Consider the following 14,691-nt stretch of genomic DNA (forward strand, 5'->3'; position numbering starts at 1 on the left):
TCGTAGATTAATAAAACTAACGTCTGCAAGCTCGATTTAAAATAATTTTGCCTGGTATTTTCACGTACATTTGAGAATTAGTTTGACTGGTCTGTCTATAGATCTGAAAATTTATTCTAGTCGATATTTTATGCATTATGTGTGTTGAAACGTATGTTATGCTTTGCAAATGATTCAAATGTCAAGATGACTGAACTGTGATACCCCAAATTTGACCCTCATTTAATAAATCAGACTTGTAGGGAATGGCGGATACATATGATAACGATTATCCATAGGAAAATTGAAAAGACGAATGAGTGAAGACTCACCGAGGATAACAAATTGATGGGGGAAAGACACTAGGGATTTGCAAAAGGGTTTTGGAAGTGCATCAGAATAAAAATGACATGTCCGAAAATTCATTGGAGCATAAAAGAAACGAATTCTGGAAATGCATCAGAATTATAAGGGATATCTGGAAATACATCGGGGAAGTTCAAAGCATGTTTCATCAACAGGTTCAGACATGACCTGACACTTTAGAATACATCTGACAGTTCTGGAGATTTCTTAAGAAATTAATCCAATCAAAGATTTTTAAGATTCCTAACAGGGAATTTATCCAACACAAAAATAAACGTGAATCTTCTTATTAGTAAATCATCCACGCAAAAGGACACAAAGAAAACCAATCAATGCAAACATCATTGGATTCTTCTAACACGGAAACTTCCAAGCTTCTAGGAATTCCTTAAAATGATGAGTCATACATGACTTTCGAGGAACCATCAAGAAAAATAGGGTAATCAAACTCTCTGTAAGTGCCAACAACAATTGGAATTGAACCGTAAGCATTGGTTATAATCACCTTCTAACGGATCAGTACCAGTTACAACATGGACTTTAAAGGATGTGGGTGACAATCAGACTCAGATACTAGTTACAATTGGGTTTATAAACAGAGTGACAGTGATGCCAATGACAATTGGGTTTAAAATGAGTTCTAGTAACAACTGAACTTGGAATAATGCTAGTGACAACTGAATTTTAAGAGACACCAATGAATCTTAGAATAATGTTATGGAATTGCATAGGGGTTTTAGAAGTGCATCAGAAAAAAAATGACATGTTTGAGAATTCATCGAAGCGTAAAAGAAACGACTTATGGAAATGCAACAGAATTACAAGGGATATTTGGAAATACATCATATGGTAAAAGAAATGAATTTTGGAAATGCCTCAGAAGTACAAGGGAATATTTGGAAATACATCAGATAACAATGCTCAATATGGAAATACATCCGAAAGACAGACACATCCGCTGATACATCGAGGAATTCTGGAAATACATCAGAACTCAAGACTCGATCTGGAAATACATCAGAGAGACGAAGGAATATCTGGAAATACGTCAGATAACATAAAGAAGGAGGTTCTGGATATACATCAGAATACAAGACTCAATCTCATATAATAGGGGTTCTGGAAATATGTCAGAACATATTAGACATGTCTGGGAATGCTTCAGATAGAGATAAAACACATTTGTAAATTCATCAAACGGTAAAAAGAAACAAACTCTGAAATGCATTAGAATTACAAAGAATATTTGGAAAAACGTCAGATAGGTTCTGGAAAGATGTCATAACACCAAACTCGATCTAGAAATACTTCAGAGAGACAAAGGAATAATCCAAAAATTCATCAGATAATTCAAAAAGAAATTGAACCTCATGGACAAAAATTTGTTTTGGTAGGTGCCAACTGAGTTGGACTTGAGGTCAAGGGATATTGGATCAACAACGAGACCTGGGCTGATGTAAAATGAGTATGAAATACATTTTGGGCTATGCATGATTGTAATTCTCTTTTATGCATGATATGTCAATGATCATGATATGCAAATGTTGACGCTATGCAGACTGAGAGTTTATGGACGCTGTTTATGGAGGTTCTGATTCCTCAACACCGAAAAGTCAAACCAAGTATTTGTGATAGATGTTGTCAAAGGAGAATTGTATCAAGCTTGATAGTTACAACTAGCCAAGCGGATCCTTTCAGAGGATTAATGAACCGTTCTAACAAGATTTACGGGAACTCGTCTCAAACTCAATAGTTGTTGACGTATGGTAGAATTTGTTTGAGTAGTTTGAAAGCATGAAGGGGGGTCTACCCCTCTATGGCTCATCTTGCCCCCAGTCTGTTGGTTCTTTTGAAGAGGTTTTCCTTAAAATATGTTTGGAAATAGCTTGCCATCATACGATCTTGAGATGGCTTGCCGTAATATTTAAATACCGCAGTGGTCTGCCCTTGATTAACCAAATCTTGGAATGGTAGACTTCTGATTAACCGCCCTTTCGATAGTTGGACTCATTGAGCTTCTAAGGTGGCTTGACCCGGTATGAGTCTTAAAGAAAATTACTCTTGACTAACTGACCCTTGGGGTGATTGGCTCGGATTGACTGATACTCAAAGTGATTTGCCAGTGGCTGGACTTCTTTCACATGATCAAGTTCCTCAACTGGCTACGCATTTTTTGGAATTTCCTTGATACCAAACATTAACTTGCAAATAAAATTGTTCATTCAAAAATGGTAATTTTAATGCAATGTTCATGCAATTTTGAAATAAAAATCTATTGATATCTATTTAATGAAATACAATGAAAAAGTCACTGATATGAACACAATGATGATCTAGTCATTCACAGTATGGAAGATGATGCAATCAAATGATTGAAAAAGATCGTTTGGAGTCAGTTTAACACAACTCTGATGTATTATGCTTTCAAAATAAACCATGTCTCAATTAGGTCTTTTAAGGGTTGTGATGTGGCCTGGTTCACAGTTTTTTTTGAAACAAAAGGATATAAAGCTCAAGGTTTGATTTTAAAACCAGACTCTCTTCTTAATGATCTCCAGTTCCTACGTTCAGTTAATTGATACACGCATTCTACTTCTAAGAGGGTTTGAAGGTGTGATGGTAATGCTGAAGATTCAAGATATGATTTTATTGAAATGGAAACCACCTTACTTTATTTTTGTTGTTTTTGTTGACGGTTTTGACGACCTCTTTTTGATTGGTTTTTATCCCTTATTTTTCCTGGACCGCTTCTTTGAGGCTTGGTCCACCAGGATGCTCTAATTTTTCCTAAGTCGTCTTTTGTGGTGTTTGACTTAATGGCCTTTTCTTTTCTTGATTTTGCTGAAAGGTTGTAACTACCATGTTATTTGACTTTTCAGGACTTCTTCTGCACTTTGTGGTGTGTGCGAAGTTTGTGGTTGATCCTTAGGTGGGATGGTGTAGATGGACTAATTCTCTTGAAGGTTGAATGCATAGTCGAACTATCTGAACACAACTACCCTTCCCCTGGTTAAAATTAAGGGTCTTAATTTCGAAAGAAACACCGACTTCTAGGCTAGAAGTGGTTCACTAGGGATTAACTCTTTATCTCTCTGGTGTTTGAGGATTTGAAAAAATGCCTTACATCATCGACAAAGTTCTAATCAAAAGCATACCAAAGGAATGTTAGGTATCTAGTTTTCACCATTCTCCTTCCAATCTTTGTTAAAACAACGGTTTGATAAACAAAAGTGAATGGGAGAAGTATTTTTTGTTTGCATATATGAAGGAAAAATAGCAATAGTGAATACGAATGCATTAATTCAAAAGATGCATAAATATTTCATTAATCTTACCAATTCAAAGAACAACAATGCTTAAAAGCAAACAAACAATTAGCATGCAAATAAATTACAAAAGAAATGCTGAAACAGCCAAACGATTGCCAACTTTATGGAATTGACTTCTTCAAACTTGATTCATGCTTCACTTTCCATGTTGCGGGAGAGGGTTGATTCCAAGATTCGGTCCCACATATTTGAATCTCATAATATTGTTATTGATTAGCTCTTGAACCCTTGATTTCAAAGCATAACATCCTTCCAATGAATACCCTGGTGCTCCCTCGTGGAATGCACAATGTGCATTAAGGTCATACCATGGGGGTATGACTCTAGTATCATAGGAAGAGACCTAGTAACAATCAAACCCTTCTGCATTAGAGACGGGAATAATTGATTGTAGCTCATGGGGATCGGGTCAAAATGAGTTTTCTCTCCTATTGCGGTTCTGATTGATAGGCGCATTGTGGTTTTGTGGAGCCTGGGCCCTTAGCTATTGATAAGGACGAGCGAAAGGCGCTGGTTGGTATGGAGGAACTACCATGTTCTATTGGTACCCTTAAACAAAAGGTCCTTGATAAGGAGGAGGAACTATTTGTTGGTAAGTGGGTGCAACAAGAGATACATAGGGTTGTTGACTAAACTGCATAGGATAAGTGGGTAGTTGATAAGTGAATTGTTAATGTTGCTTCTTCCATGGCTGGCCTCTTCTTCGGCTAGCAGATATAACATTTTTCTCACCTTCATTTATTTTCTGAAAACCTCCAAAAAAATTCCTAGCATTGTTGTTGGAAGATTCAACAACATTTATCATCTTTCGATTTTTCAACCCAAGCTTAACTTTGACACCCACGACAACTAAATCAAAGAAACTTTCCAATACACTACTCACTATTCTTTCATAAAACATAGGCTTTACAATATCCATGGAACAATCCGCTAACTCCTTTTCAGCAATGGGTGGTTTAACTTGCGAGGCCACCTCTCTCCACCAATTTGAAAGACTCATTATCTTTATGGGACATGCTAAGCGACTATTTCCTATTTGATTCCATATCTATGTTGTATTTGTAGTGCTTGATAAAGGCTTCAGATAAGTCTTGGAAGCATTGGATGCGGCTCTAGTCAAGGCTTAAGTACCATTTGGAGGGGGCACCTTTTAAGTTGTCTTAAAAACAATGTATCATCAGTTTATCATCCTCGACGTATGCAACCATTTTCCGATAGTACATAATGAGATGAATTTTGAGGCATTAGTGTCCCTCGTTCTTATTAAAGTCTGGGCTCTAGAATTTCGCAGGAATCACAAGACCAGATCCCAAGCACATTTATATGGCACCAGCACCAAAGACTTTTCCGCCTTCCATTGCCCTTAATCTTTTCTCAAGAATCTGAAAATTCTCCTTTATCCCTTTTATGTCCTCTAGCCTTTCGTCCTTCGTCAGACAAATCTGGAGCATGATAGATCTGTTGTAGATCTTTAAAGTGAGTTTGTACATGTGTATGGATAAATGGTGAAGTGACAGTTTGGACGGTAAGATGCTTCTCGGTGGCGAAAGGTAAAGGAATTTCCTGTTGTGTTGACTTCATAACACCTAGGGCACCTTCAAATGCGGGCATAAAATCAGGAGGTAAACCAAAAGTGGGCCATGTGGTAGGCACAACTCTTTCAGGTTAGGGCTCAAGTGTAAGACCGAAGATCTATGAGACGACCATTGTTTGAGTGTCTAACTTGGACTTGATGACTTGAAGCATCTCCATGACTTGACCCATATTTCCTTGTAGGTCCTCGAGTTCTGAGTTCATTCTTTCCAACTCTTGTTCTAGATCTTCCATCCTTTAACGAACGCTTGCTTGAGTGTTGTAGTGGTGTTGAGAACTCAGGGTAGCACTGATGAGGGAAAAAATGGAATGAATCTTTTTATTTAAAGGATATGCAAGAATGTAAGTGAAATACAGATGCATGAACTTTCGTATTTTATATGCAAAGAGAGTGCAATACATGTATGGTTAGGATATGGGTGGGATAACATGAGTAACTCATAAATCCATATTTGATAGGCTTATTAACAGATAGTTCTAGGATTTATACCCATAAACCTATTCACATGATAATTTCTAGGTTTTTTAATAAGGTTCCTAGAGTCATGGACCATAATTGTATCAATGTCATGCAACAGGCTAGCCGCTTTATGACAAGAGTGATGAAAGGTCTCTTCTGAGTAGGGTTTTCATGTTAGGTGCAACAAGGAGAGGCCCTTGGAGTCCAACATTACACAACCTCCTAAACAAGAACTGGTTCTAAGAGGGGGTCCTAGAGTCATGGACCCTTCATGAATCAGCATCATGCGACATGCTAGCTGTCTTATAACGAGTTTTACAAACAGGTATACTCTTGGGGAGTCTTCATGATAGGCATGCAAGGAGTGGTCCTTGGGGACTAATAATACATAACTTATAATAAAAACTTATGTGTTCTCTCTTATTTTTCTAAAGCTCGGGTGTAGAGCTTTATTCATGATATAAAAATCTCAAATCCCACACATAAATATATAAAGATATAAAAATGAGATAAAATAAAGATAAAGAAAACATATAACAAATAAAAAGAGAAACAAACAAAGTTAACACACATACAAAAATATAAATAAACTAGGGTTGACTCGCTTAGGAGATGTTCTTGTCCCCAACAGAGTCGCCATCTGTCGTACCTTGAAATAATGAGAACACAACGCTCACGAAGCGCAATTGCATGTTCGCAGAATAGACTGAACATAGTCACCAGTGAAATTTATTTATATCCAATGAGGGAAAGGGAAAATATTGATAAAACCCCTAAAAGAAAGGATAATATATGGTTATTACAACCAATATCAGGGTTCGGGAGTCGGTTACACAAGGGGAAAGTAATAGCACCCCTCACGTCCGTTGTACTCAACGAGAACCATTTAGTTAGTATCGAATGAATGTTAGCTTATGTTAGTTTGAAATATTCTACTTATTTGGGATAGGAAAGGAGAGAAGAGCAATGTTTTTTAATTTTTATTAATGAGAGAGGACCTAAAAAGGTTTTTATTATTAGGGGGCATAACAAGATTTCGCAATCCTACTCTTATGTATCTCCAAGTGTAATAGAGAATTCAAGGCTTACGTAGTTATGGGTAGAAAATATTTGTTTCTTGGTCGATTTTAGCAAAATTTATTTTGTATTAATTGTCGGAAAACTTTGTTTTGTCCAAAACAGGTGAGGAACGTATGTTTGTATCACATTGAATGGATTTACAACTCAACATTCACAGGAAAATGTCACTTACCTCAACTCAACAATCATGGATGAAGCATTTTTTTGCATCATCTTAAGACAAGATGTAGTTTGTTTATAAAAAGGTTTTAAGATCAATCGCACGAAGGTGAGAAAAAAGAGTTTGATGTGGTTGGATGTATTTCTAGGTGGATGATAAATGCTCGATGAGAAGGGGACATAAGCCTCGGGATCAAACATTCGGGATTCCAGCAGAATGCTAGATTCCAATGGTCCTTTTTCATTCGAATTAATTAAGAAAAATTGTTTGATTGGCAACAAACATTTGATAAGAATCAATTGTTCAAAGAGTTACGTCATAATGCTTGATCCCAACGACCCTTATTTGTCCAAGTTGATTTAAGTGTTTTAAGAGCGAAAGAAAATAATGAATGGTTATCCCAAGATGCATGTCTGGAGACCAATCATTTGTTGATTCTTCCGGAATGCTAGATTCCAACAGTCCTCTTCTTTCGAGTTTGTTTAAAAAAGATGATGTTACATTTGATTTTTAGAAAAAGCACTCGATGTTGATCGAGGTTTGGTTCATATAATATGTTTGAGACATGGTATATAATTGAAATTGAAAATGGTTTTGAATATAGTTTAAAGTGTTTTAGGAGTGAAAGAAGGAATGAATGTCTATCCCAAGATGCGTATCTCGGGATCAATCATTCAAGGGTTATACTGGAATACTAGATTCCAACATTCCTCTTCTTTTGTGTTTGTTTTATTTATAAAAAAATTTAATGCATTAGTGAAAAATGTTTGTCTTTGTTTTTAAAGGATTTTGAATTTTAGGGAAGTTGTAATTGATTTTGAAATCGAAAGAAAAGTTAGTGAATTTGATTATTTACATGGATATAGATTACTCAATAAAAAAAAGACTAGACATATTTAAATCAAATAATAAACAAAATACACTAAATGATTAGAAAAGCAAACGATTAATTAATTAATGTAATTAACTAATAATTATTTGATTATTTAATCAAAATAAATAATAAACAAAAAATGAAATAAACAAGGAAAATGCATATTGACATGGGAGGTGTAAATAAGACATGTCCCTATCCCAACTTCTACATTAAAGCACTAAGTAACTTAAATCACAAAAATCAATATTTAATAAATAAATTAAAATAAATAATAACAAATAATAATAATAATAAATGAAAAAAAGAAAGTAAAAGAAAGGATCAAGTTATGTACAGGCGCTGAACTTGGGGAAAAAAGGTCATGAAAATTTGAAAATAAAAAAACAAACCCAGTCGCATATTGACACATGGAAGGGAAATTAAGGAAAACAAAAAATCTCAAGACTCTTCTCTCTACTCGATACTTTCCTGCAGAAACAAAACTTAGAGAAAACATTTCAAGTTCTCCCCATCTCGATGCACTTTCTCTCTCGCACGTAAAAGCGGAACAACATCATAACAAATGAAAGTTTGGCTTATTTTTTATAAAAACAAATATATAATGAAAAGAAATGGAAAGGAATCAATGGAAAGACCATTCAACAAGATGCGGTGGCGATGAAGAAAGCTCCAACATGCGGTTGTTTTGCTTTGTTCGAAGTTGCTTGAGGTTTGCCAAAAACTAAAAAAAAGTGTTTCAATGGCTCGAGGAAGCGATGGAAAGACCATCAGGAACATGCTTGTAGTAAATAGAGCCAAACATCTTCAAGTGTCTCACTGATGGTCCTTTGTCACTCCATACTTCTTCAGGAACCTTGTTCTTCAGTTTCTTGGCAGGGAAGTTGTTTAGAATATAAATAGCAGCGGTGACTGCATTACCGCATAAGAATTTTTGTAAGTTCTTTTGATTTAACATGCATCTAGCCATATCTAATATGTTCATGTTTCGTCTTTATGCTATTCCATTATGTTGAGGCGTGTAAGGACAAATTACCTCAAGATCAATACGATGTTCTACATGTATTCGCCACCTCCATCTGTCCTTAGAACTTTGAACAAGTGTTTTGAATCTCTTAAAGATTAAAAACACTTCGTTTTTTAGCCTGATCACATGAATCTAAAGATTTCGACTAGACTCGTCTATAAATGGGACCAAATTCTTGTTTCCACCAATGGTATGATCCTTAAATGGGTCACATACATCTAAATGTACTACTTCTATCATGTAGGAGGATCTCATTGGCATAATTGAAGCAAAAAACTTTCTGGATTGTTTCCCTACTAAGCAACCTTCATAGAGTTTATCGGGCATCGTAAGACTTGGTATAACAATTATTATATCTTGAGTAATCAGTTGATTGAGTGACCTAAAATTCAAATGGTCAAACCTCAAATGGCACAACCAACTACGCTTGTGGTCGACAACTATCTTTAGGTATTGTACCTCAGTCGAACTAATCATGGTCTAAGGCTCCATATATCATAACAATTGAGAAACCTTTTTGGACTAGTTGTCCAACACTTAGTAGATTGCATTTAATTCCAAGTACATAAAGTACATATTTGATCATAGATTTTTCTTCATTACTTATTTGAATAACTATGTTTCATGTACCTTTTTCTTACAACGAGCTATTATTTGCAAGCATGGCATTGCTCTTCTTCGACTCGTTGAAATCTTCTAACCACATTCTTCAACCAGTCATGTGATTTGAGCAACCCTTGTCGAGGAACCATGTCTTGTTGTCGACATGTTCATCTGCAACTACAACCATAAACACCATACCATATGAATCATCTGAATCTTGATGTGCAAGAGTCGCTCCTTCATCATCCTTGCCTTGTGTCGTTCCATTGTCTTTCTTGTACCAACAACTCTTGGCCAAGTGACCACACTTTTCAAAGTTATAGCACTTCACATTTTTCATCTTCTGTTTGTCTTTCTGATACGAGGTTCCTTTTCCTCTTTTCAGGGATTCAGAAGTCCTATCAGCAACCTTATCCTTTTGAGGATTCACCAAAGACTTCTTACTCTGAGTCTTGTCTCCTTTTCCCTTAAACTTATTGGAACCACCATGCTTCTTTAATATATGGGCTTGAATTGCTTGTATCAAACCTTGAACCTTTTTCCTCTCTACAATCCTTAACTCATGTGCCTCTAACGAACTAACCAAATCTTCCAATTTCAAGGTTGTAAAATTATTGGATTCTTGAATGGATAGGATAACATGATAAAAGTGAGAGGTCAACGTACACATTACCTTCTCAACAATCATCTTATCAATTAGGACTTCACCACATCCTTTCATGAGATGGAAAGGATTCTGCACCTTCGAGACATAGTCTGCAATATTTAGTAACTCATACTGCCTTCATAGTGCCTCCAACTTGAGACCTTTAACCTTCTCACCACCTTCGTAATACTTGACAAGAATATTCCATGCCTCTTTCACCAATTCAACATGAGATAATTGATCAAAATTTGTTGCATCCACTGCATATTGAATAAAGAATGCAATATTGAAATCTTTCTTCTTTGCATCCTTGTGAATGATTCTCTGAGCATCGTTTACGTTGTGAGCAAGTTCAGAAACGCCATTAGTCACCACTTATAGGGTTTCATGAAAACCAAATAATGACTGCATATGTTTACTCCATCAGGTCCAAATTTTTTTCCATCAAGAATTGGAAGATAATTGAGAATACAATTGATATCATCAACTTTATTGCAAAAAGGATTATGATCCCTGGAAACACGACCACCGACGTGTAATTCTTGAATACACGGTCAAGAAGAACGAACCAAAAGCTCTAGATACCAATTTGTTAATGTCGATGCACTTTGATGAGAGAGGAATGAAATAGATAATGAAAAATAAATTGTATTGAATTGATATAACTATAGTACACTCTACCCATATATTTATACAATAAGCCACTTGTACTTCAAGTAGCTAAAAACTGTCTAACTAACTAACCAACTAACTTGGATTATATCACAATAATAAAAAGATAAATATCTTTATTTATAAATTAATAGTTTCAAACGAGATATACAACCCATCGTCTTCACATTCATGAAAACTATCATAACTATATCCATAAATTTCAAATTATAAGATAATAACAGTATTATGAACATATCTCTCCTTCGAACTTCAACTTATCTTTTTTTGTTTATTTCATTCTTTTCTGACCGACTGGTTTTTATATCAAATTGATAGAGAAACTTCCAGAGATTGATAGAGAAACTTTATGGGAACATAAAATTTTATTTACATTAATTAATAAATAAATTAATGAAATTATACATAATTATTCAAGAGTTATAGACAACCTTTGTTGAGCGATGACACAAGTAGACATCTTCCTTCCATTAGTCAGGAGCTATTTAACACTCTTATCATTAGTCAGGAGACTGCATATATGACTACTGTATAACACTTGGGGGTTACTGATGAGCAAGTGAGATAGGAATTTAGGACTATGAGGGGCGCTCACTTTCGACTATCTTGGTTCCGGGAGAGGTGTGTTGATCTAGTGCATCAGGGTATGTATGAGGAAGCCACTAGGGTATACACGCTACATCTTGTAGGATGTACTATCTCAGCGGATATGTCTTATATATATATATATATATATATATATATATATATATATATATATATATATATATATATACATATATATATATATATATCACTGCGAAGTACATGTCGCTGTTTACTCTCCTTGAGCATTGCAGTTGGGCATATGGGTGTGCTGCATCGACTGTTCAATATGTTACACTTGAAGAGGCGACTATTTTTTAGACTAGACAACTTGCCAATTATATGAGTCTATCTCAAGTATAACCATTTCTTATTATGTTAGTTATTTTTATGACATTCTTTCTAGTTATCCGAGACTTTGTTATTATGCAGAGCTGGATATACTAGCATTTCTCCTCCATATGTGAGATGCGGTATGTTCCTACCACTGTTGAGTCCCCACAAGCCCAGATATGGAGGGCCATGTATGCACAACTGGAGGTTTTATGGAGTATGGGAGGAGGATTGATGTGTTGACTGTAGATAATATCTTCTAGACACCCTACGTAGGCCATATAGTGCATCATGAGTTTAATGACACTTCATTGTTTTATGGTTATCTGCGATGGGAGACCTTAGGTGTCTGCACGCTTTTAGATATTTCCAGAATATCCCGCGACCACTTCCTGCTATTCCATCTGATGGCATTGATAGCTGGTTTATTGGTCACATTTTAGGTTCTGCACATGCCACTAGAGATCATGCAATGAATGTTCAGCTCCCTACAGAGTGTGTGGATGAGTACTTATTATGGTACCTTATTGTATCTCACCCACACATCATCCCACCTAGACAGCACAGATATGACGATGGATCTTCTCATGTTGATGTTATGGTACCTTCTGATGACGTTGTCGTACCTCAAAATTTTCCCTCCCCTTTTCATCTCCACATAACCTTTGGTTTAGGATCTCATCTGCATACCCATAACATCATGTACATTCCATTTGCATTGAGAAAAACACAAAATCATAGATTCAAGGGCCTTGATTACAGAAAGCATTGAGTAGAGGGGAGTCTTTCATCATAGTTGTCTTTATTATGGAGCATAGCTTGCAACCCTAATCATGTGTCCTTGGCATTTGTGGATATGGTTTTCCTATTGATGTTTTGTGTGAAACCCTAGCTCATGTAAGGGGCTTGATTAAGATCATGCCATTTTCCATAAGAATCATTCATCAAGTTCATTTGTTCTCAACAGTCATTTGTGTGATGCTTCTTTTGATTCATAACTTTGTTATTCAAGTTTCCATTTGATTCGTAGCTTTGCTATTTTTTCATGTTTTATTCATGGTCCATTGATTTCAAGGTTATATTGCACTCATTCAAGATCTTTGATTCAAAGTGGTTTAAACATGACTTGTGGGAAAATGATTTGAATTTAAAGCATGTTGCATTGATCATAAAAACCTTTCTCATTCAAAACATTCATTGCATTCATACGTATCATGTTAAAATGTCCATACAAGAAATAAATAAAAAATGAATTTTATCTATAGTTGACTTTGGTCAATTGTTGACTTTTTGGTCAACCAGTTGACCAAAGTCAACTCATCTAAATCCCTAAACCTAATGCCTAGTTTCCACTTTGTTCTTCATGCTAGCACCCTCACTTCTAACTTCATCGACAGAGTTTTCTTCACTTGTAAGTAACCATGTTCTTCATGTTTCATTCATGGCATCTTCACTCTAAGTAGCTTGAGATCATGGCCTTGCACATCATTAAACGAACCCTGCATTCAATATACCACCAATGCATCATTTAGCATGGAAAACCAACCAAACCTACATTAAACAAACATACACATTCATCATTCATTCATGATTCAAAGCATAAGTGATTTAATTCAAATAGGCATACATTCATATCCAATGCATTCGCTTTGCACATTCATGACTAAGTAGAAATCTACACAAGTTAACATTCAAATGATTCATCCCATAACAACAAATGCATAACATCATAAATATAATTTAACATTACATTCACATTTTCAGCATATACATATTGATTCAAGTCCTAAATTCAATTATGAACATTACATAACAGAACTTGGAACCTCACTCTCAAAAAACAATGCTCAATTAACCTCCTAACCATATTTCAGTAGCCCTCCTCACGACCTGAAAATAGAATGGGATAACCACATTCAACTGAATTTCAACACTGAACCGAAAAAACATTGTAGCGGTAAATTCATGATCATCAAGCTATGGATAAGCTAGAGATCAAATAACAAGAGTCACCACCACGCTTTTATTGTTTCCAAGGGAAAAGGAAAAAGTAAGAACAAAACCCGAAAATAAGAAATTTTCAAATCAAAACTAATAAAATGTCAGAGATTACATGTAAGGGGGTTGGTTACATAGAGGGAAGGTGTTAGCACCCAAAGTGTCCTAGGTACTCCTAGGGAGCCCTTTTTGTGTGCATATGTATTTGGTACAAAAATGATGTTTACAAACAAATAGAATGGGGGATGAGAAAAGAATTCATTAATTATATTTTTGTGTTTGACAAGACCTTCAAACTTGTGCCTACGTACCAATATAAAAATGAGGGATCAAAACCTCGTAGTTCGTGATACAAATTTCAAAGTGGATGCATTGCTTTTAACAAAAATTAAGTTTGAAAGGCACAAAGGCCTAAAAATGGTTTGAATGAGTTAGTTCTTTTTGGCTTTTTGAAAGTTTAAGTTAAGTATAGTTAATTTTATTTACAAGTTTGATTTAAGAAAAGAAGTCTGAAAATACAATGGCATAACGCCAAAGTTTCTTTTTTTTTTGCAAAGTGGTCAAAGTTTAGAACAAAATAAGTTCAATCAAAGAAGATTTTGAAAAGGGAGGGAGAGATTTTGAAATTAAAGAAATGGGGAAAAGATGAAGAGACTAATCCTATGCATAAAATTAAAAGTTAAGAGTTGAAAAGATCTGACCGAATGGGTAGCAATCCAATAGACAAGAATGTCAATAGAAACCCAGAATTCCCTTGGACATTTAGAATTAAGCAACACACAAATGCATAATTATATTATCTTGAAGAGCAAAGGCATCAAATAAAGATAGCCACATCCAAGCTTAGACACTCCATGATCTTCTTCAAATTAGCCCATGTAACAGATGAATTCCATAAGCCATAGGTTCAAAATAACAACTTCACAATGATCATGTTGCAGAAGAACTTCAAAGGGATCTTGAATGATGTATCAGATGAAGTTTCA

At 35.4% G+C, this 14,691-nt stretch overlaps 1 protein-coding gene across 1 annotated transcript; it reads right to left on the reverse strand.

Annotated features, from left to right (window-relative positions):
• Positions 1-9,577: 9,577 nt before the first annotated feature.
• LOC127130315 (uncharacterized) lies at positions 9,578-10,947 on the reverse strand. The gene is made up of 3 exons (XM_051059346.1): positions 10,944-10,947; positions 10,279-10,377; positions 9,578-10,227 (listed from the first exon to the last, which is right to left on the reverse strand). The coding sequence occupies exons 1-3, from the start codon at positions 10,945-10,947 to the stop codon at positions 9,578-9,580; spliced, it is 753 nt and encodes a 250-aa protein (XP_050915303.1).
• Positions 10,948-14,691: the final 3,744 nt, after the last annotated feature.

The sequence above is a fragment of the Lathyrus oleraceus genome, chromosome 3 (genome assembly GCF_024323335.1).
Source record: "Lathyrus oleraceus cultivar Zhongwan6 chromosome 3, CAAS_Psat_ZW6_1.0, whole genome shotgun sequence".
Classification (NCBI taxonomy): Eukaryota; Viridiplantae; Streptophyta; class Magnoliopsida; order Fabales; family Fabaceae; genus Lathyrus; species Lathyrus oleraceus.